General features: G+C 37.5%; 1 protein-coding gene across 4 annotated transcripts in view; it reads right to left on the bottom strand.

The window, feature by feature from the left end:
* Nucleotides 1-25,380, bottom strand: part of HAPLN1 (hyaluronan and proteoglycan link protein 1) — a 71,381-nt gene that overhangs the window by 6,632 nt on the left and 39,369 nt on the right. For 3 of the 4 annotated variants that reach the window (XM_060635432.3, XM_060635431.3, XM_060635430.3), the window contains exon 3: nucleotides 5,838-6,209. In XM_060635432.3, the coding sequence (XP_060491415.3) occupies nucleotides 5,838-6,209 (372 nt within the window). The remainder of the gene's footprint in view (nucleotides 1-5,837; nucleotides 6,210-25,380) is intronic. The other variant, XM_060635433.3, reaches the window with a different exon arrangement.

Genomic DNA, 25,380 nt, shown 5'->3' with positions numbered 1-25,380 from the left:
TCCTGCCTTCTCAGGTTCTTGGCTGAGGGATCTGTAAGCTGAATCAGAGCCAAAAGGAAGGAGGAAAAGACTCTGTCAGTTACCACTGCCCCCTGCAGTGATGGGGGTGGAGGGGAGCCTGAGATGGTTCTATCTAAGAAGACCTATTTCCAGGCATCCAGCTAAGAACCCCAGTTAGTGCTGGAAGGATCTGCTGTAGCCCTGCCTGTCCCCTCATGCCTTTCGTCCTCTTTGCTCAGAACTCCAGCAATGCCAATGAAAAGAGAAACAATTAATTTATCCAGTAGAGATTTCCTTGGCAGCTAGACCCCAAGTGAAAGGACAATCTCAAAGTGTTTCAATCTGGAGAAAGAAACCATTTGGGTTGGATTTTGTTTCCCAGATGTCTCAAGATGGAAATAGTGGAGAATGTAGGATATTTTAATTTGTAATAATTTTAAAGACCTAGACAACCTTTCTGGTTTAAACTCACTGTGGTATATTTGGTGGACTATCATGGACATTAGGAAAAAATTTTCTTTAGTGGTTATTCTTGATGAACAATTGAATGTTACTGAAACACGATTGATTCAGTTCCAAATTTAGTGTACTGTATTTTTATTTAAGTTCTTTCCAAATTTAACATAACTTCATGCAACCCCTTCTTAAAATCAAAGTGAAACCCTATATGACAACTTTATTATTTTTTAATTGTAGGAATAAATGGTCAACTTATTGTTATACCAACTCAAAAGATTTACTTGAATTTTAATGTTTGATGATTATGGAAATAATACATTCCAGGCAAATCAGGGTCATTTTCTATGTCTTAGCCAAAGTTGTAGAAGTTTCACTGTATTGAGCACATTGGGTGGACACATTTCAATAATCTTGATTCTTACAAGCAGGGGCATTTCTGAAACTACATGTTTGTTAGCATTTTATTTATTTACTTGTTTTGCTTCCATCGAGTTAATATTTTAATATCTAAGACTATAATTGCAGAAACCTTGGCTCTGTGGAAAAATGTGTAATTCCTACAGCTGAATTATGGAGCAAATGGTTATTGCTTTCATCCAGCATTACAAAAATAGGAAAGGTTACACTTACACAGGTGACACCAAGGGTGTGTGATTATTTTCCACGTATGATTATTTTATAGTTATATGTCAAAATGTTATCAAAAACCATATCTTTTCCCATGAAGGGCTGGTATGTATCACGACAAAGGAGATTAATAAGAATGATATATTGTATGGAAAAGAATAATATCAAATGATGTGAGAAGTTCAGTTAGTTGAAGTATGTTTTGAAAACACATTCCTTAATATTTATAATTTCGCAGTCCAATTCACCCTAGTTGTTGGCAAATAACAATTTGTTAGACACATAAGATGTTCATACCATGGCCCATATGAAAGCTAATGTAAATTTCAGTAACTTTATAAAGTAAATATATTCAATAGCAAAAAGACAGAAATCATGGAGTATAATTTTACTGTCTTCAGTGCCTATCAGTTCTGTACACATCCTGTACACATATATATCTGAAATTATTTTTCTATTTGTAAAAGTTCTCATACTATATTTTTGTATATTTGGAGCTGTTGTCACCAGTGGAAAACCAATACGGTGGAATGTCGGAAGCACAAACATCAATGTCTTTTTCGTATCTTTATTTATATATGTGTTGATTGCTGAGATGATTTCTGCAGACCCAGTTATTCATTAATTTCTGGTGACATGAATTTCTTCATTATATTGACATGAGGCTATTCTCTTGTTGGGTGCTGTTTTGGGCACAGTGGGTAATCGGGAGTAATCAGAGGGTGTTACCCTACCCAAGATTCTATATGAAGAAATTGTTTGCACGGCTAACTCCAATTTACATGTAGTTCAGTCTCTCAAAAAAATGTATAATTTTTTTTTGTCAGTGTGATTCAAAAAGTTCCTAAGTCACAACTAAGAGCAAGGCACTGTACTCGGTTCTCTAGGATACAGGTTTGGGGTGTGCCTGTTACTGAAGACAGCTCATGATTTGATATGCAATTTGAATCCAAGACAGAATAAAATCTTGGAACATAAATACAAAGCATATAATTTGGACATCTTGAAGAAGAATGATTTTTTCCTAATTAGAAAAATTCTTTGGAGAACATAGCATTTAGTCTCTAATAAAGGCCCAATATAATTTAAGACATTGTTACAATTACAGTTGAAAAGGCAGCATAGTCATGACATTTAAAATGATATTAGTTTTTCGTGCTCTTATTTATGCACATGAGAACATTGACAAGGAGCTTGAGTGAAAGCTGCCTGATTGGTAGATGGTGACATTAAGAATGTAAATGATGAAAAAAAGTCAAAAACTGGGGTGGAGCTAGTAAGTGGTAACTGCAAGCTTGCTTTTGCACATGCAGTTTATTTGAGCCTTTAAAACACACCTTGCTCCTCTATCCCAGACTATGTGGAAACTATCAAGTCACTTTCAGGCAGCAAGCAAGCTCCTGAAATTTTATCCTCCAAGGGTTAGCTTAAATTTTTTGTGTGCAATTGCATTTTAAAATATGTGTCCTTATCTCTTCTTGCAGTGGGTGTAGATAAAATAATATGCTTTCTGAGTTTTTCTTGAAAAATATTCAGTAGAAATAGGGTTATATAAAGCAAGATAAAATGATATGCCATCATCATAATTTCTGAAGCTGGACAATAGTATATGGGGGGTCAGTGTTTCTACTTTTCCAAATATTTGAAATTGGCTATAATAAAAATTTGTATCCCACCCTATTGCTGAGCTTAGAGCCCTAACCCAGTCCAGGTGGATGCTGACTGTCTATGGCATCTGGTGTTCACATGTTTACCTTTCAGGAGTTTCTCTCTCATGCCCACAATGCCCTCTCCCTTGCTTTTTCACACTCTCTACCCTTTGGAAGGACTCTTTCATCTTTCATGGTCCAAATCAAGTGTTGCTTCCTACTTTTCATGGCCCCTGCATGGCAGGCATATTTTGTTTTCTGTATTTAAAAGTTTAAACCCCTTTTATCTAACATTCAATCACTTGTAAACTATTTACTGAGCACTAATTTTATTCTTGGCACTTGACTGCCCTCAAGTAGATTGTAGTTAGCAAGTGGAGACAAGCAAGTTTACAAATATTTACAAGACAAAATGTGATGAGAGCTAAATGGAAAGCTGTGTAAGGTGCTGTGAAAACATCACAGCTTAGGAGAGGAGGCAGAAGGTACGAGATAGAACTCTGATCTTATTCTCTGAAGATTTGTATTTTCTTCACTTGTTTAGAAATGGATTCACGTATATGAGGTTAAATGTTAAAATGTTAGCTTTTTCAAGGCAGGTCCACTGGTTACTGATGGCTTCTACCCTTTCTGTAGCACACAAGAAAGATGGAAAAACACTACCTGCAGTGAGGGGAATTTTAACAGCTACCATGAGTACACCAATTAATGCAGTATGACCGAAAGATAGTTTGTCGGTTATCCCCCAAATAACTCTGGGACCTTTAGGAATCCTCTCAAGCGGGGAGCTGCCAAAGACTGCTGTCTTTTTGAAGCCTCTGGTCTTCTCTCCAACAGAGAATTTCTCCTTCCCGTGAATCCCTGGATCATAGTGGATAAAGGCATAGGCTTCTTCCAATGCCTTGGTATCAAATTCTAATTCTAGCTCTTACCACTGGCCATGTTACCTTAGAAAAGGAGTTTTCCCTAAGTCTCATCTGTCAAGTGGGATTACTGCAAGTGGGCAAAATACATAGTGAGCACGATTATAGCAACTGGTTTGTACCCACTTACTTTACCAAATTCTACCTGATATCATTTATTTATTTTAATTGAAGTGTAGTTGACCTACGAAATTATAACTTCTGCCTTATTTTAAAATACTTACTTTGTAAAGTATATTAGGATCTTTAATGGCCTGTAAGACTTTTGAATTAAAAGAACCAAGGCTTGGAAATCTTTATATCTCCTGGCACCAAAACAGTCCTTGGAAAAATATTTATCAGTTAAATTGGTTTCTTGGACACATTTGCTTGGCTCGTATGCTTATGGGTTATATGGTATGGAAGTGTTCCAGTAGGGTGGAAAGCATGATGATTTGGGATGGTGCAGGGCCTAGGCAGGAAAAAATTATTCTTCTTATAGTTCCTTTTCAGCACCTCTAATTATGTCTTGAGTACAGTCTCAGCTTGACCTTAGAGTGCCTCATCCTCTAACACATGAATCTCCTTTTCAAACAAAGGTAGAGCAGGTTTCATGCTCAAAGCTATTAGCACGCAGGTATCCAGGTGGAAGATAGAAGTATCTTATATTAGTTGTATTTATTTTTATGGTGTCCTTCTATTTCTGGTGAGTTATATGGGTTTCTATTCACTTAAAATTTCATTTTAAAATAAATGTGGAGAGACAGTAAATATGGTATGTGAATTACTTGGGTTTAGGAAATACATGGTATAGAAATAGAATTTTAGAAGAAAAAGTAACTCGATGGGTAGTAACAGTTCAACCTATTATTCGTAGAAAAGGAAGCCAGGTACAGTAAGTATAAATAACTTTCCCCAGTTATAAAACTCATACTGGCAGAGCTGGGACTAACCTAAGAGTCTTGGGACTACTAGCTCAAGGCTCCGTCCACTGTCTGATGCCCCTTTGATAAAGGAAATTGGCTGTCAATTCATATTTGATGGTTAACAGTCTTCTCTAAGCCAATCACTTCTTTTATCTTGAATAATGCTAATGTTTATGGATATTAATGTAAATCAATAAAAACTGAAAGTACAAGGTGACATATAATCAGGAGCCAAGAAGTACAACTAAAACACAAGAGAAGGTCACAAAGATGTACTTTATGATACTGTGCAATTTATTAGATACATAAAGCTAATAAATCTCCATACGTGTGATGGGATTCTATAGGATTCAGAAGGTCACATCTTCAGTGATGTGTTAATGAACCAACACACGTGTGGAAAAGGCACAAGTCTGTCCTAGATGTGAAAGGAGCTTCTAACAAACATATACCTATAGTTTATGTGCCTAAGGACGGAAAGTATTCCAACAATATAGCCATTAGTCATCCTTCAGTGTAAAGAAACACTGAAATTCGTGAATATGAGATATTTTGAGATATGAGAAACAGAGAGGAGTTTCCCTGTTAGTGGGGCATATAGACGATGGGCTTTGGGCAGAGGGGAGGTGGGATGGCGAGGGCACTTTTTATTGTTTAGCATTCTTCACATTTTGGTTTTTAAAACTACTGAAAAGATTGCCTATTTAAGAAATAAAATTCCTCCAGAATGCCTTGAATACGTGGTATTCAGTGTCTAAAAGAGTCTGGACCATTAAAAATGTTTACTTCTTTACTTATTTATTTAAGTAAATCTGGAGGGCACTTTTTTGTTAAATTAAGTTTTCAGTTAGTTGATAGAATACGATTACATGTATTTTAGCTAGCAGATGTCCTTCACAAAAGTTGGCATTATTTGAAACTGAGATAATTTTAGAAGCATAATAAAAATGCATTCAATCTGAATTTCTCAATAACTATGTAATGAGATTTAAATTTTGAATAGCATAAGGCAGTTTCCAAGTATTGTTAATTCAGTTCCACTGCACGTTTCTCCTACTTGCAAATAGCTTCACTTTTACGTATAACCATTGTGTGTACATTTCAAATATGAAAGCTGGAATCAGTGACAGACTGCAAAACACAAAAGAGCAGAAGCATTCCATTCATGGACTTTTGAGTTCTCACATTATCACTGTGGTAACCACTAGACATTACTCATCATGAAAAATGATTAATTATCATTTCCAAGCTTAACATGATTTATAGGTACCTACCTTGCAAATCTAATGCTACCACAGCAGTATCATCTTCTAATCCTTCAATCACCTCACACTTATATCTCCCATAATCCTCCAGGGTGAGGTCTGCGATCACCAGAGAAGCATCATTATCACTGCCTCCCTTCAGAAACACTCTGCCCTGGTAGCCTGCATAGGCTTTCTTGTGATATCCCATGGAAACAAAAACGTCCACTTCCTTGAGGTAATCTGAAGTTAGCTTGGTCCACTTGATTCGGATTTTGTGGGTTCCTGAGCCAAATGCTGTAGGGTCTCGATAAAATTTACATGGCAGTGTAACATTGCCACCTCTATGTGAGAACACCTTGGTTTGTTCTGCTTCTACGAGTAGACGGGGGCCATTTTCTGCTATTAAAAAAAAAAAGAAAGAAAGAAAAGAAAAGAAAAGAACCATTAAGATGCTTGTAGACTTTTTTAAAAAAATAAAATGAAATATGCTATCTATATATCTATACAGGGTATCTGACAAAGCTTCTCTGCATTCTTGAACACAATCTTTTTTGAAGCACATAGAAAGTTACCTCTAATACCTAGAGGGCATCTATAAGGGAGTCATGCATTTGAAACCACTGAAAAAAAGAAGGGTGTTAATTATATTAATTGAGAAGTATTGAGTAGAAAACTCCACAGTCATCAAAATCTGATAATTTAATAGCAAATTCCATTTACTTTTTTCTACATTTCAATATCAAAAATGTAGAAACAAGACCAAGAGAAATGGCATAGTTCCATGACTAATTTCATCAATATAAACCAAAACATCTCAAGATTTCAAACAAAACACCTAAGATTTCTAATATAATAAATCTCTATTTTATTTATGGGAAGAATATAAAACTACATGATCAGTTTTCATTGCACTGTTCTGGGCAAAGAACTTAGAATATCCTCACATATGTGGCTTTTATTCAAATATACACTTGTAATATGACATTCTGGAGCATTTCAAGCAGTATGTATATATTTTATTTTCATATGAAGACTAGACATCGGAAAGGTACTTTCAGCCAATGCTTTAAAGAGATTCAGGTTTTGAAATATATCCCTTAAAACTTGAATGTTAAAAGTATATCCAAAGTTACATGTTATTTTCTGATTAACCAAAAAATTACTGGTTCTTTTGTACCCTTAAAATCTCCTTCTACTTCTTCTCTTTGCTTTCTGCTACATTTTGTTTTATAGTTTATCTTATCGCTCCCACCTTTCTTCTTCTTGCCCTTTGGTTTCCCTCCTCCCTCCCCCAAGAACAAGAGAGCCTTCCAGAGAGCACCGCAAGAGTCCAAGCCTGCCAAACCAGCAAGGCTCCTGTTCTCTAGGGAGCCAGCTGTTATTTTCACATCTTGGCTTTCTCTGGGGTTTCCCCTGGTTAGCTCATTGTGCTTTTGACCTTGACAAGGTCTCTTGAGGACGTGCAACATTTGAAAATGAGAAAGCAATTGAAAACCTCTAGGACACACACGCCTTCTCATCTCCACACAGCTTTCGAAGCTTGCCAAAAGCTACCTTTCACGAAGTTCTGCAACTCTTCCTGCCTGCGGCAGGCATGTAGTGAATAAACGTTGGCCATCAGTCATTTAACATATACAGGTCAGGAAGAGTACCCACTCACCTCTGGACAGATCCATGCCTTACTTATTTAATGGCATACATAGGATTCAGATTTTAAAATAAAAAGCATGAGGAATAGAGATGGTAGTTTTATTTTTATCATATAGCAATGAGTATTTTAAAATGAATATATTTCATTTAGAAGTCAGCCCAATGCTCAGAAACTGAAAAGTTTAAGCCATTAATGCCTCCACTTGGAATAGATAATAAAATAAGGATAATGGCTTAATTAAAATGAATCATAAATCCAGCTCATTAAGCATTTCCTTTAGATTTTATTCTTTATCTTTTTATTTAGGATCATAGAATCATAAGGGATGAATGGTAAATCTACCCAACTCTACCCTACGTATAATTTTTTTCCCCTACAACATCCCTAATGAGTGCATCCAAGTATCTTCTTTCTGGGAGGAGGAAAGTGCTGTCGACTGCTCAGTAGAGCCTGAAGGGTGTAGGGAACATCTCCTACCTGGTTCCTGGAAGGACACCTGCTCCAGGAGGTTGCAGTCTCATGATTCTTTGAAGGCTTTCACTTTGAAGTTAAAACCAATGTCCAAATACACAGGGATAGGGGATATTATTAAGTATTCTTATACTTAGAATTATGTCTGACCAAAAGTAAGCGTGCACTCACTGCTGACTCTTCCTACTGCATAGATTTTGCACAGTATTTCTCAAATATGGTATTGCCTGATATTGAGCCTAATTTTGGCATATATTAACCTTCCACAGTTCTACTTATAAAGTTATGAACCATGTGGGGTGACAAATACATAAAATGCCACTTGTATCATAAAGGAGATGTAGAAATTATTGTGTGGTTTTACATAATCATAAGGTGTTCCAGAATGAATACAAGGTCTGAGTGTTTCATAAATTAAAGAGTTCAAGCAAAGATCAAAACCCTTGTACAAGGGACTGAGACTTCTAATTTTTTTTTCCTGTGGTTACCTACACATCATCTCGTAGTATTTTAGAATTACAGGTTTCTGATTTTTTTTTTTTAGGTACTATTTGCTTATAATCCAACATTGTGAGTAGGTGATGATTTATGTGGTAAAATATTGAGAATTGAACAGACACCAAAAATCCACTGATTTCCCACAAAATAATTTTTCTAACAAGGCTGTCAGAATGTATAAAATTCTACCATTCTTGTTTTTTGGGAAGGGAGGTTGGGGTGTTGTGGTAATCAATGCCACAAGTCTGTGGCTGAAATTCAAAGAACTCTAAGAAAGATGTGCAATATGTAACACATTGGGTGACTGAGGGCCATCAATGTTCATTAGCCTACACCCCCAGCCTGGCATTGAGAACAATGGTTTTTTGTTTGTTTGCTTGTTTTTAGAAGATTGACACTGCACATGATACAGCACTGAGGATCGTTGGTGAGAGTGATCTGTTGCAGAACAAGTGAAATGTAGGAAGGAGCACTGGCCAGTGAGTCAGGAGCTCGGGGTGTTTGACTGACTGGTCTGCCTCATGAGAACATTCAGTTTAAGATTCTTGCCAGGCTCCTCATGACAGGCAATCATGTTAGGGGTCAGCCAGGAAACATCAGCTAGAGAGGGGAGAAGGCAGATACAAAGAACAGAAAAGGGAATCAAGTGTGCGCATGACAAACTTTGCACCCATCTTGTCTAGGGTAAGTCTTGAATCTCATCATTGGATGCAAACACCTAAGTGCCTTGAAATTAATGTTTAAATCAGCCTGTTTGATAAGTAGGCAGTTGCAAAGCAAATAAAAAACAAGGGATAAAAATCAACTTTGATCATCAGAATGAGAATTGCTTGGTTTCCTTTTTTTTTTTTTAATAAAAAGTATGAAAGAATAAAACTAGGCAACATACATATGCTCATTTAGGAAGGACTGGATTTTTTTTTAAAGTTTAATTTGTAAGTAACAGAAATTTCCTATTTCTATTAGTGTCCAAGACAGTGACTTGACAAATTTGATGCCCTTCAAAGACCACAGTTGTCTCCAGGGGAAACAGCAGGCCCTCATTATTATTTTACAGATTCTGCTGTGAAATCTAGAGGACATCATTCAGTTTCACCAAATTATTAAAGCATCGGCATGACCAAACAACAGATCTTTGCATTGCTGTGTAATTTATATGAAGTCTTTTAAACAATAGGACAAAAGCAATTAGTTGCAGAGAAACAATTTAGAAATATGGTATTGGACTATTACCCATTGTTTTTCATTCCTTTAAAAGTGTCATTACTATTATTATTATTACTTAGCAGTTCATTGCCAAAGAAATGTATGTAACAGAAAAAAAGAGAAGGTGTTACAAATCGAAGTTTGCCTTGTAAAAAATTTTTTTTCATGTTGATTCATTTTTCAGAGACAGAGAGAACACAGCGTGAGCTGGGGAGGGGCAGAGAGAGAGGGAGACACAGAATCCGAAGCAGGTTCCAGGCTCTGAGCTGTCAGCACAAAACCCGACGTGGGGCTCGAACTCACCCTGAGATCATGACCTAGGCCCAAGTTGCCTGCTTAACCTACTGAGCCCAGGCACCCCTTAAAGTCTGTCTTTTAAAAGTGAATTGCAGATTCTGCAAAATAACCAATGTTAGTATTGGTCACTTTCTCAATAGGGTACACAGATGAAGTAGCCTCAAGACTTGAGGATTTCTTAGATTAATAAAATGTAAAAAAATAAAATAAAACAATAAAACTGGGGAACATATTTAAGATGGCTAAACAAGGACATTAAAAATACTCTTCTCCCAAGAAAAAACTCCACCAGCATCATTTGAATTCTTTTTATTGTGGTAAAATGTACATGAAATTTGCCACTTCAATCATTTTTAAGTATACATTTCATTGGCATCAATTACTTTCACAGTGTTGTGTAACCACCACCACCACCAGTATTCCTAAAAATTTTTATCACTTCAAAGAAAAAGCTAATTCCTCCCTGGCATTCCAAACTGGGAGGCAAAAATTCAATTGTCAGCTCCACACTGAGTCATTTGAGAAAATTGCACAGGTTTTAAAAATGGTTCCTTATTTTTGTGACATTTGTTACCACTTGGCTGGTTTAGATCTGTGAGACTAACACTGTGGAAGGTGTTAGTTTCCTTAGGGCACACAGACTGGTTCTAGGTAGTTTCACCATAAGCATCCTTGCTGCAAGTATTTTTGCTACAAATATTCAGCTGCATGAATAAATGGTAAAGGCAATTTTGCCATAAAAGATTAAAAAAAACACAACTGGTTGCACTTTTGGTTTGGTAGTTTGTTGGTTTCATCAACTGGTTGACAGTTTGGTTTTATTTCTTCGTTGATGCAGTACTCCCATTTTATGTTACATAAATTTTAGCCTTCGTACAGTGACACAGAGTTTGAACCCATGTTTCCCATAGAACTTTGGAATGTCTCAAAGGGACAGGTGACAATATGCCAAGAACAAACAACAACATAACAGGCTTTTCTATTGCGATACAAAGCTCAGTTACAGATGTGAATCCTCATATTTGGAAACTGTTAAGTCTCTTAATGAAGGAAGAGATTGTAGAGAAGAAAGGAGAAGCGAGCTGAACAACGAGTTGAATCAACAGGGAATGAAGACTTTGAAGACAAGTGCTTAGGAACCATCCACAAAACAAAATCAATTCTTTGCTTGTATTGCCATGACTGTGCACACATTTTAAATGTATTCAAGTATTTTGTATTTCGTAATAAAGTCTTTTTAATTTTGCTATTCCTAATTCATATTTAATTATGCCCCTTTTTTAAAGTTTATTTTTTTTTATTTTGAGAGAGAGAGAGAGAGAGCGAGCGAGAGCACACGCAGGGTAGGAACAGAGAGAATCCCAAGCAGACTCCACACTGGCAGCTCAGAACCTGATGTGGGGCTCGAACTCACCAACCATGAGATCATGACCTGACCTGAAATCAAGAGTTGGATGCTTAACCACCTGAGCTACCCAGGCACACCTCATTATGCCCTTTTAAATGAATGTGCCTTTTAAAAAAAATTTTGTAGTTTTTTATGGCACAGTGGTCTTACTGCCAGTTAGTTAGGCCATGAAAATATCTGCAGCACAAATGCTTGCGGTGAAGATGCTTATGGTGAAAATACCATATATAAGCCAAACCTGTTGGAGAATGAGCACCTGAGATGGGTTTCTGTCTTCATGGCTGTGCTTAGCATAATCTGCTGCAAATGACCGCTCTGTCTCTCTAGGCCATGCCTTGTTAACATTGTTCCTCCAGAATCAGGTAGGGCCTGGCGGCAACAAGGGTCTAGGACTGCCACGGGCTGGTGCTGCCTAGCGCCTCAGCCAGCTATGGCAGTGAGACGTGGGTGTGATGGGGTTTGCCTTATATCCTGATGTAGCTCCAAGATAAACACATTTTATAGACACAATTAAAGATACCTGTTAAGAGCCCAATATTTAAGCAGAATATATAATTGAGATCTTGGTTTCTCACTGTACCTCACACATTACATTTGAGTAGGATGCATAATTTCGGAAAAAAGTAAGGAGCATCTTACTCATTTAGCTGAGAATATTTTGTTTCCTTCAAACTGGAATGACTCTAGTTTTTTCCTGAAGTTGCTCGCCAGGAGTCAGAGCCTCCCATTGTTTGGCTATGATTCTGTTGTGTCTAGTCAGCTGTGCATCAAAAACTTTTATGAGGGCCCTTTCTGCTGTCTTGGCTGCCCCCCTCGGTCCCCAGACAGCCTTCAGTGTCCTTTCCGAGGGATGGTTGCTTTTAATTTGTCAGAGACAGAGCTTCAGTTTCTTCACCAGCTATTCCTAAATGCAAAGGGTGCTGAGCCTCTCCTCCGGGACTCAGCATTTCAGGAAAAGCCAACCTGAAAAGGCCAGAGGACAGGCTCTAATGATCCATTCTTGCCCTGTCCTCATCCAGCCGATCTGGGTTTGAGACCTTCTTGGATTTGTCTGTAGCCCATCTTTGCTTTCATCTGGAGTTTAAAGTCTGACCTGGGGCACCTGGCTGGCTCAGTTGGTTAAGTGTCTGACTTCAGCTCAGGTCATGATCTCATGGTTTGTGGGTTTGAGCCCCGCGACGGGTTCTGTGCTCACAGCTCAGGGCCTGGAGCCTGCTTTGTATTCTGTGTCTCCCTCTTTCTCTGTCCCTCCCCTGCTCTCTCTCTCTCTCTCAAAAATAAATAAGCATTAAAAAAAAAATAAAGTCTGACCTGAAGATACATAAAGGTATGTGTGTTTCTTGCCATTTACTTAAATTCAAAAGAAATAGTTCTATTTGCTTAAACTGTATCTGAAAGGATTTATAAGAAACACAAGCAGTTAATAACTTTGGTAGCCTGTGGGAAAGTAAGGTGGATATTTGGGAGAGAAACCTTGAGAGATTTTCATTGTGTACACTTATATATATTTCAAAAATTTGGAACTGTGCAAATATATAACCCATGCCCACACTAAATAGAATGATACAAAAATAAACAAAACAGTCGGGGAAATTTAACTGACAAGTAAACGCCAAGCTTTGCCAAAATTATCTCTGGAGATATGCCCAAGAAGATGGTAGCCACAACTACAGTATATTGTGTGATTGCAGGAGTATATTTTTGTAGGCCTATGCGTCTGTTAATAAAAATGTTATCTTTAAATATGTCTTCAAAGCGTGAACGTTTTACTTCGTTTTCCCTATTCCCAAGCCATTGACAGAGGTCCTGATTGTTGTCTAGTTTTGACTATAAAGGGTAAGTCCAATGCGAGAAATCTGGGAAGTGAGGTCTACTCTTTGCTGTAAAGTGACTATAGCTGTTTGTGACCATCTGTGACCCTGCCATTTGGACTCACACACTATAAGAATACACTTCTCCCCACATGGGCCCTGACCTCCTGCCAGGGCCCACTTTGTTTCCAACTACTGTATAGTCGGTGCCCTGCTAGCTCCTATCAATCTGCAGCTGAACCAAATTACCTAGAACTGTGGCTTCCCTATGTCCTTAAACGGCACGTGTCCTTTCTGTCAAGACCTGCATTATCTGATGTGATGTGCTATGGAGCATTCTCTTAGATATTGACCATATCCATCTTCCTTCCTTGCCTTAGAGCTAAATGGATTCTGTAATGGGAAACTGCCCACACCAAAATATAGTATTGTTTTGAGTGATGTTTATCGTGAATGTGCACTGTGTTATTGTCTTATCCAAGTTTCATAGTAAAAAATAAGGATAAATGTTATCATTGTTTTAGAGCCTAGAGGTTGATCTATGGCAATATTTGATTAAAAAAAAAAACAACCTTTTTTTTTTTCCCTTGGGGCAGTGGAACTTTTTCTTCCCATAGGATATATTAGACAAACCTTTGCCACATATATCTGATAAAAGGTGAGCTTCTTTGCTTGAAATAGGTATTAGGAGCCTCCAAGTAGCTCTAAGGGATCCATCCATTGAACACAGTGTAAAAATCTTTGTTCTCAGAGGTAAACCTGAAACTGTGTTAATATCCTGAAAAATACTCTGTCTCTTCTCTGTTTTTCTAGCAGGAAGAAGTAAGTTGTGATGAGAGTGTTTAGCTCTGTCTGCTAAGTTCTTTGTGGGCTTTGTTTTTCCATGTTCATGATTTGTTCATGTATGTTTTTGGTAGTTATAATTCTTCGATTAAACATATGGGCTCTTGTATTGTGTTACTTAACCTTTCCGTGATTCTGTTTCCTCCTGAGTAAAATGGAGTCAAGCCACCTTCTTCCTAGATTCTTGTGTGAGTGAGATGAGGTCATTCGCTTAGAACTTAGCCTTGTGCCTCACACACCGTAAGTGCCCAGTGACTCTTACTAACCAACATTTGCTGAGATCCAAATTGTGCCAGGTATGCAAACCAGCTTCTCTCTTCCACATTGGCTTCTTTCCTGTGCTCTTTCAGAAGACAGTTCCTAGAAAGTATTGCTTCCTGAGAAATTGACATCTCATCAACTTTCTTTGATTCTTCTAATCTAGTAGTTCTTAGCAGGACAGGAGTACATCCGGGACCACCACCTTGAAGCCTTTTCAGAAAAACCCAAATCTATCTACATCTATAGAATCTAACTTCTTCCTGCCTCCTCCTCAATTTCCCTGGGGGTTCCAGACAGTCTTCACTTGGGGACAGGGATGGCATGTATTCATTGACAGCTGTCCCCTGCTCCACCCCGCTCCTCTAACTCCTCTTAAGAATCACTATGGTAGCAGGATTTCTCCAAGAAATAGGAATAGTTCATAAGAATAGTTTCTTCAGGGTCCAAGACCAAATGTTTTTTTGTAGTGATTTGATTTCTTCTGAAACATCGTTGTATCGACGGAATACAATAAAATGAGAGCCATTCTCACCTATTAATTCGCTCAACAGTCTTCAAGAGTTGGTTCCCCTTTGGGTTAGGAACATGAGGATTAACCTGCCTGAGTCTGAATCTCAGCTTCCCCCTTAATAACCATATGACCAGGGGCAAGCTTTGAACCTTTCTCAACTTCAGTGAGGATAACCACCTTCATTCAGTGCTGTGGTGAGTCCTAAACGAGATGACTACGGTAGTGCATTTTCTGTTGCGGATCACACATAGTTAGTGGTTTTCAATGTTAATATTAGCTTATATTATTGCCATTGCTTCATCCAATATAACTGGCCCCAGGACTAGAGATAACCTTACTACCGTTGTCAACTCAGCGTTATCTACTCTGGTTAACAATTTTCAGATTTTAAATTTATGTTATCAAAGACTTTTATGCATAATGAACTAGTATTTAATTACTGTTATTTTAAACCAAATCATAGTGATAGAGAGATTAAGGAATACATTACAGGAAAATAAAATAAAAAATAAAATTTGAATATTTCACTAATAGGGTGAATGACATTCCTAATAAAAATATACTTTTCAGGGTTTTAAATGTCCTACAGGTTTCTTTCAAAGGGTATGGGGAAACCAGAACATTAGCATGAGTCATTTATCTTCATTAGGCTGTAATTAACCACACACTCTTTAATTAGTGGAAATGTGGCTTTATGTGGTAAAGGGGTAGAGATCAAATCTACTTGTCTCTGCTCAGACCACTTCCACTTTGTGGTGAAATGTAAGGTCAAATTATCCGTAATTTGAAGAAAAGACATTGTTGGTTTTATACACTAGTATGGTTAAAGTCTTCACTTAGTATGCAGGACATCAAGATAATACTGTCACAGAGTCAGCCCTGGAGGCACAAGGGATCTTTTGCTTCTTTCGTTAATAAACAATCATAAATTGATAGTCTAGAATGTGTCAAGTATTAAGTTGAGTGCTGAAACAAATGAAAGGTAAGTTGAACACAAATGCCCAGGTGGGCAAGGCTGAGGGAAGTGATGGGAACACCAAGGTGCTGAGAACAACAGGGAGTGGAACGGACCATGCCATTGCGGTGAGCGCATGCTCCATTCTGCAGGGGAGCAGGATACCGATTCCTGCTGATGTTGTCCAACGGGAATGCAGGTTGAAAAACAGCAGGTCTTTGGAATTTTCAGCAGATGCTAGAAATGAAGATTTTCATGCAAATATCTCCAATTTTAAAATGTTTGCAATTAATTTAGATTTTTAAAAAAGTTACATGAAAAAAAAAATACCGCATTTCAGTGAGCAGGATTCAGACTCTGGGAAGCAAATATGTGGTATCTGCATCCTCTTTCCCCCTACCTGTTGGTATTGAGCACCTCCGAAGCTCAGACCGGGGCTGTCTCCTTATCTCTACCTGCATTTCCTCCTTCTCTAGGTGTTCTCAGCTGATCCATGGCTATAAATAGCACTATGTGCTGATGATTCCAAAACTTTCTGGCAGTGTAATTTTCCCTGAGCACCAAATGAATAAATCCAACTATCTGCTGGGCATGTACTGGATGCCGAATAGACAACTCGAGTCCCTCTTCCCCTGCCCAAACCTGTTCTTCCCCCAATTTTCCTCCATTTATTTATGCCTCTACCATCTGTTCATTTGTTCAAGGCAAAATCTCGAAGTTGAGCTTGATGTGCTTCTTTCCCTTCATCTCTATATCTATCTCTACTCCTTTTGTTTTCTAATTGGTTCATCTCCACCACCATAGTTTCTCATCTAAAGTACCTCAAGACCTTCTTAAATATCTTACCTTTCCACTTGGCACATCATAATTCAGTATTAATGTGGACTTTTGTATTTGTAAACCATATGACATTACTCTCTTGCTCAAAACCTTGTAACCACTTTCAAATGCTTTTAGAATAAAGTCTGAACTCTAGACCAAATACAAAGCAATGTGGTCTCACTCCTGCCTACTCTTCCAACTCATCTTAAATCACACCCTCTTCACTGTGAGGCTGCAGTGCCTCCAGCTTCTTTCCAGCCTAAAGACACCATGTTAGTCCTATCACAGAGAATTTTATGATTTCTTACTCTTTCTACCTGGAGTGCTCTGTCCCTGGCTTTTGGTGTGACTGGTTCCTGCTTACTATTCAGATCTCAGCTCACAGAACCCTGCTTGACTCTCCTCTACAGCAATTCATCCCATGCCCGCCTGGAGGCCCCCCCTCACAATCTTAGTACACTGTAGGCAGTTTACAAAAACCCATTACTTTATTCATCTTTTAAAATAAGGTATTCTGTTTCCTTGAAAACATTTCAGGGAAGTACAGTATTAAGCATCTAATCAGCTTTTCATTATTTCACGCTACAAGACTCCTTGTTAATGATTGTGTGATAAAAGAAAAAGCAAAGTGAGAATTAAAAATAATTATATGCAGATTTTGGAGATTTAAAACCTATCAGTATAACTTATGATACTTTTCAAAAGAAAGTAATAATTATTCATAACCCACATTACACTAGGGAAGAAAACTTTAAAATTTACCCATCTATTCTTAAAAAAACAAAACAGGAAAAATAAACTTGTGTGAAGATGTTAATTATTTTTTCTTACCAACATAATTAGCCACAGATAATCAAAAATCCATAGTGAAAAAATAGAGTCCTGTAACTAAGAACATAAGAAATTTACATAATGCCTATCGTGACTTATAAGGAAACCTACCTATCTTCAACCTCCACATCTCTTGTTCACCTGTGCTTTCACTATAATTCAGTGAATAACTCTGTAACTCTGAGCCAAATACACAGACATCATTTCCAATGCTTTCCAGGAATAAGGCAAAAGCAAGCACGATTACAAATAGAATCATCTAGAAGTGGGAATCTCCATACTTCAAGGATAGATTTTCAATGGTGTTCTTATTTAAAGTTTATGATCCCTCTTTAGAAACAAGGTAGGATACTCCTTTTTTTCCTTCTTCACCTAACTGACCCACTTGACTATAGTGAATGCTCCCTGTTCTAACATGCCTTGTTAATTTCATATGTGATGGACTGTAGACTTTATGTGTTTTTATCTTTAATGTCCCTGACCCTTCTGAGTGGGCAGGGTTGGAAAAGGTAGTTCTGGAGAATTCTTGTTTAACTTCAGTTGTTCAATATACTTCACAGAATAATCCATAAGTGTGTGAGAACATACTACTCAGAGCTCATACATGTGGTAACTAGTCACTGAGTAAGCATAAAAGTCAAGTAACCAACATATGTAATTTAAATAAGATTAAAATACCTACTCTTTGTATTGACTACATTTTTGAGGGCACATATGTTTAGTGTTACTACAATATACACAAAATATTTCTGAAGATTTATAGAAATTTTACATTTCTTGTTCTTTCATTGTCTTCATTTTGAAATAAAAATATTTCCATAACGAAGGTTTATCCCCACTGGATATTATCAGTTTGATAACCCCTAATTGAATATTTTAACTTTTTACCATTTTGGTAGATTTTTCTATTCCAAAAGACTCTCCTAAAACAGTAATTTTCTACTTCACATTTAAAATAAAGCGACAAATCAACAAAGAAATCTAAATCTATTTTTTCTTGATATCTAGTAAAGTCAAAGAAACATAGCATGTTGAAATTACTTTAACATTAAGCCATTAAGCTATAGGTCAGTGCTTTAGCTGAGTCAACATTGGTTCTTGCAAAACTGCAACCAGAGGGAAAGGTTTCTGTATTAAATGGATTTTCTCACTATTTGGGAAAGTTTCCAAATAATTATTGGTTTCCTGCATGATTTGCGCATATCAGCACCCAGAATGGAACAGAGAAAGCAATGGCTGTTGGTGTGAATTTGTTGCTACCTGAAGAGATTTAAAAAAAATTTTTTATGTTTATTTATTTTTGAGACAGAGAGAACTGGGGAGGGGCAGAGTGAGAGGGAGACACTGAATCTGAAGCAGGCTCCAGGCTCTGAGCTGTCAGCCCAAAGCCTGGACATGGGGCTCAAACCCACGAACTGTGAGATCACATCCTGAGCCAAAGTCAGGCACTTAACCAACTGAGCCATCCAGGCGGGCCCAAGAGATTTTTAAATGTAGGTTTTTATACCTGGAAATATTATAAAATGTGTTGCTTTAATGTGCTTTATAGAATAACATAGAATCAGCATTCTAGGTTACTCAGTAACAAGTTTAGAAATATTCTTAAGATGTATTTTATGAGTTTAAATCTACTAAGTGATAAAAACTTTAGTGAGTATGGATACAAAGTTCTAAACAATAAGAGTTTTTTGTTTAGTAGCTGTTTACTCTTTTCTCCATGTTTCCACCTTTGTTTAACACTTACTTTGTTCTTTTTTTGTTACCTTTTGTTGCCATAATTTTGTTGGTAATCTCACTGAGGACGTGGTCTGTCCTTCCTCAGAGAATAACCCAGTGCTTTGCTTGAAAGAGGCCAATGTTCATCAAGTGCCTGACTGCAGATTTTCTCAAAAGGACACACAAATGCAGGGAAGGCTTGGGCATGGGCTAGCAGATGCAAAGTTGGTATGAAAATATACATATTTCTGAATCAAGATTAAGGAATTTATAGAAATTATACATTAATCTATAATCACTTAATCCCTTGCCTTTTCTATTCATGACCATTGAGTATGTATGTATATACGTATAATTATACAATGTGTGTATCCAGGACTATATAGTTGAAGAAAGGTGTTGCCATGTTTGACTTTTACTTCTAATTTAAAGAAACTGCTTTTTTGAATGCTTCTGTTTAAATAAAAGTAATAGTAGGTAATGGTGTTCTCTCTGTAGCATTCCATAATTTTTCGATCAGTTATCATATTCCTTAGTTCTATATTCATAGTAATGTCTGTTTCATCCTCTTACTGGATGAAAAGCTGCGTGAAGACAAAGACTGTGTGTTCTGGTCATCATTGTGTCCCCAATGCCTGTAAGAGTAGGTGCTTGCCACAGACGGAATGTCTGTATGCTCTCAAAATTCCTATGTTAAGGAGAGCTGGGTGCCTCAGTCAGTAAGCATCTGACTCTTGATTTTGGCTCAGGTCATGATCTCACAGTTTATGAGTTCGAGCTCTGCATCGAGCTCCACACTGATAGTGTGGAGCCTGCTTGGGATTCTCTCTCTTTCCCCCTCTCTCTGCCCCTCCCCACTCATACTTTCTCTCTCTCAAAATAAATAAACTTAAGAATTTTTTTTCATATGTTGAACACTGATCCCCAAGTAATGATTTGTAGAGGTAGAACCTTTAGTATGTGATTAGGTCATGAGTATGAGTCCTCATGAATGGGATTAGTGCCCTTATAGAAAAGAGCCAGGAGGGCTACCTTGTTCTTTTCTACCTTGTTCTATGAATCCTGAAGCTAGCTCTCATCAGACACCAAATATTCCAGTGCTATGATTTTGGACTTCTCAGCCTCCAGAACTGTGAGAAATAAGTTTCTGTTATTTATAAGCCACCCGATTTATGGTATTCCCTTATAGCAGCCCCACTAAGTGCATGTACGTTTGTGTGCAGTACATGATTATTTTCCTTCTTTTGATGGCTCATTTATTATATTCATATTCTTAGTTTGACCAAATGATAGGCCTGTGTTTAATGTAGTTGGTTCTTATTATCGTATTTGGCTTTATGTCCTATCGTAAACCAATAGATTTTAGAAAGTTCGTTCAATACTCATGATGTTGCTAAGTTTTATAATTTTATGGTTAACTTTGTTGATATTTTATAGCTAGTAGTTTCTAGATAGAATTATCAATAGTATATTGATATTTCTGTAATATATTTCTGTAAGTGCGACTTGGAAAATACACTTAATCTTTGTGGATTTTAAATTTGTGCCAAATAGCATTATTCTGCCTCAAAACTACAAAAATGAATTAATTTAACTTTTCAAGACAGACTCAGAGTCCAAATGAGTTTTAAGTGGAAGAGAGAAAATTAAGCTGGAATAACACTTATCTCGTTCTCACATTAAACTTTGGCTCTGCAGACGGTTTGTGATCATACATTATTAAATTCATTCCACCCACTGTGATCCACTCTGCACCACCAGATCCCAACTCTGCAGATATTACATAAGGAACAGGATAGCACTGCAGTGACCAAACATAAATCGAACACTCTTCAAAGCTGCCTACACACATCAGGAAGATTGCTGCCTCCTGCCTCTGGTGGACTCTCATGGAGTGTAACATGCTGTGTGCAATATGGGAGCCATGCATACGAGCAAACAAAATTTGCTACCACACTCCCAATCCTCCTCCTCCTCGACTGCCTGTCATTCCACGAACTAGAAAGACACCTCATGGCTTTGGTAACACTGAATAGGGCTGGATTAGAAAAAGTACCTGGATGCTGGTCTTGCATTTATTCAACAAACATGTATTGATCACCTACTATGTGCCAGGTAGTGGTTTAGGTGACTGGATATATCAGACGAAGATCCCTATCTACCCTTGTGGAGTGGATGGACACATGAAGCAGAGATGGATACAATTACATAAAAATAAGTAGAGTAGAGGGGTGCCTGCGTGGCTCAGTCATTTAAGCACCTGATTTCGACTCAGGGCATCATGTCCTGCTTCATGGTTCGAGCTCCGCACTGGGCTCTGTGCTGACAGCTCAGAGCCTGGAGCCTTCTTCAGGTTCTCTGTCTCTCTCTCTCACTCTGCCCCTCCCCTGCTCATGTTGTGTGTATCAAAATTAAATGAATAAACATTAAAAACAATAAGTAGGGTAGATAATCAGCACTACAGAGAAAAGGAGGAGAAGGTGTGAGAGAGATCGGGGTGTCCGAGGAGGGGCAGAATGCTGCTGAGAGAGAAATTTCATTAAGAAAGTGAGAAATGAGCCCAGATTTGAAGAAAGGGAGGGCATTAGCTGAGAGTCAATTCCCTCATCAGCCATGCAACCTGGGACAAGCAACTAAAGGCTGTGAGTCTTGATTTCTTCATTTGTACAATGGACTATTGATCTAGATGATCTACACTAGTTCTTTTGAATTCTCAAATTCTATAAACTATGATTTAACTTATGCCAACATTACAGAATGGAAGCAATCCTCTAGTGTAAAGTGTCACATATGCTAAATGCTGTGAATGACACAGGACTTAAATGTTCATTGTGATAGCAATAATTTGGAAGTATCTCATTACACTCGCTCATTTTTCAACAAACGTATGTTAAGCACCTACCAGGTGCCAAGCACTACTATACAGTTGGGGTATTACAAAGCTCACGGTCTGATGAGGCAAGGGAGGCACGTTAGTTAGCAAAAAGGAACGCACATTAAACTGGAACAGAGGAGTCGTTTGGGACACACAGCGAATGGAAGGACCAACCGCAATGAGTGGGAATGTCCATTTCTGTCAAGGGTTCCTGGTACACATTATCTTTTCCTTTTAATATTCTTTCAAAAAATTTAAAGTAGTTTATCTGTGTTTACCTAGTAAGTATGTTAAGGGAAATACTACTTATGTTTGGAAAGCTTCAGTTTCCATAGGAAAGTAAAAATTATAAGATGATGTTTAACAATGTTGAACAAATCTTAAATTGTGAAATTAAGGAGGACAAAGAGGCAACTTATAAAATGTTTACTCCCTTAGAGCTAAGGTAATGATATGGTTCTGTTAACAAATGAATTTGAAAAGATAACCACTGGTTTTCCACTGGTATTTGTGCTCCTTTTTCTATCTATCTATCTATCTATCTATCTATCTATCTATTTAAATTTTTTTTAACGTTTATTCATTTTTGAGAGACAGAGCATGAGCGGGGAAGAGAGAGGGAGACACAGAATCTGAAGCCGTCTCCAGGCTCCAAGCCGTCAGCACAGAGCCTGACGTGGGGCTCCAACTCACGAACCGTGAGATCATGACCCAAGCCGAAGTCGGATGCTCAACCAACTGAGCCACCCAGGCGCCCCTCCTTTTTCTATTTAAAAGTCAGGGTTTTGTTGTTGTTGTTGCTGCTGCTGTTATTATTTTTATTATTTTTTTCACAACTATTTATTTATTTATTTTAAATGTTTGTTTATTTTTGAGAGACAGTGAGAGACAAAGCACAAGCTGGGGAAGGACAGATACAGGGAGACACAGAATTCAAAGCAGGCTCCAGGCTCTGAGCTGTCAGCACAGAGCCTGATGCGGGGCTCACACTCACGAACTGCAAGATCATGGCATGAGCTGAAGTCAGGCGCTTAACTGAGTGAGCCATCCAGGCGGCCCTCAACTTTTTATTTAAATTCCAGCTAATTATCATACATTGCAATATTAGTTTCAGGTATAGAATTTAATGATTCAACACTTCCATACAACACCTTATGTTCATCACAAGTGCCTTCCTTAATCCCCATCACCCATTTAGCCCATCCCCTCCACCCATAAAAACCAGTTTTCCATGATGGTTAGGAAGTAATAACCACAACGACAACAACTATTATCTAGCGGGAGCTTATTGTGTGCCAGGTTCAGTACTAAGCACTTTTCCGTGTATTACCTAATTTAATTCTCACAAAACTTTTTGGAATCAGTGATCATGCCCAGTTTCCTAGATGTGATAACTGAGACTTGAAGAGATCAATTGTCCAAGTGCTAAAGCCAGTAAGTGGCATAATGGGTAAAACTCTTGAACTTGCCATCAGACCTTCTCTTGAACACCAGAGGCAGGAAGTGCTGGCTCTCTGACCTGGATAAGGTCAAACAGTTACATGTTCAGGATAACTGTACCTGCTTTGCTTTTCACATTGGTCAATGGGAAAAGGACCACAACATTTCTCTTCTGTCTTAAGACTTGTACTTTAAAAAGCATATTCATCATCTCTGAACTTCTACTAGTAATTGAAAGCCTACACAAAGAGTTTTTGGGCCTGACCCAAATATTTAAAAAATTGTACTTCTGTGTATTTTGGATTTCCATACAAAATCCTTCCCAAAGATCTCAAGTTTCAAAGGATTTGGAAGTTGTTTGACTAGGCACATTATGAAATGAGGAATATAATCCATTAGTTGAGAGGGTTATGGAGAAGGCATTAACGAGAACTGTCTCTTTCTGTACAAGTACTTGAGAAAATGGCCCTCTCCTATATTGAGAGCAGTGTATGACAGCCAATGTAATATCTTGACTGCTCATTTTTAGCAGACTTTATGGACAAGTGACATTTGCTTTCTTGTGTAACCAAATTGATTCAAGAAAAAAAAAAGAATAAATTAGTATGCGTGCAATTTTATTTAAAGCTGTGTTTCCCCCCATGGGAATCTGGGAGACTTTTCATCACCAGAAAATTCTTTTCACTAGAAACACTTTGGACAGGGACCTACCCTTGCTGTTTTTTTTTTTCCTGGTAATCTGACTTTTTTTTAAAAAAAAACCCAGATTAAGTTTTTTTGTGCCTATATCTCCAAAGAAACTTCTAAAACAAAATTGGCAGGAAGCCTTCAGAAAATTAATTAGGTAACTCTTATGCATGAGATTCAAGGATGTATTAAAGTGTTGAACATCTTTACCATTGCAGCCAAGGAGAATTTGAGGGTGATGAGCATTATTCCTCTGGGTGTTATTTAGGCCTGGAGAACTTAGAATACAAAAATCGATATATAATGAAAAATGGGAGATAGAAGAAGTATTTTTGCAGTAACATGAATCTTGAGCAATTTTCTATCCCTGAGAGAAGCATATACTGCTCTTCAGTCCAGTTCAGGAATCTGAGATTTAGATTCCTAATTTAATCATCTGACTGCAAAATTCATAGAAAATTCACAAGGATTTCAGCTCCCTTGAATCCTTTCTGGGCCAAGTTTGATTAATAACAGTTCCAAATGTGAAAAAATAATGTAGTATTTCAGCAAATAATGAAGGTTGCCTACTTCAGTGATTATCTACTTTGCTGTCTGCTTTACTTTTGTATTGTAAAAGACAACAGAAATTGTGGCAGACCACTGGAAGTGTTTCTCTGAAGGATTGAAGAATATGAAAGTTCCATCTGAGTACAATCATAAAGGAAAAAGAAAACTTTTTATTAAACAAAAGTAACGATGATGAATATTTAGAGCAATTTTAAAATAAATTCTGACTTATGGACCTAGCATCCCAATACTGTCCCAAATCACCTTTCAGTAACAACTTCCATAAGCAAAGTATAGGCCTATGAGTGTTATTACTTGAAAGCTGTGAGTAACTTTCTAAGAATAGGAATTTACAATTAAAATGAGGTGGACTACCAGGTCACTTAAAAAAGTTGGGTAGTGTATGCAAATGATCTGGATAATTCTGATCCCTGTGTAAGAAATTCCTTTGCACTAAATTTCAGCAGAATATATGGGTTGGAAAGGCAGGAGCCAACCAAGTTTTCCTTGCTGAGATAACTTGAGTCTTAGAGACTCCCCAGAGTAATTTTTAACATGTTAACACGTTTTAAAAACAATATTTGCATACTCTGGGTGCACTTTAGACTAAATGGTTTGTACATAGTTCATAATGTCACAGGAATTTAATAATTACTTGAAACCACAGCTAGAATTTATTTTATAGAGCGCTTCAAACTGCTATTGTTAATGACTAGGTATTCCTATTTTGGCTGCATT

This window comes from Panthera onca, chromosome A1, assembly GCF_046562875.1.
Source record: "Panthera onca isolate mPanOnc1 chromosome A1, mPanOnc1 haplotype 2, whole genome shotgun sequence".
Classification (NCBI taxonomy): Eukaryota; Metazoa; Chordata; class Mammalia; order Carnivora; family Felidae; genus Panthera; species Panthera onca.
Note: the sequence above shows the minus strand (reverse complement) of the source record. Positions and strands in the feature narration are given on the sequence as shown.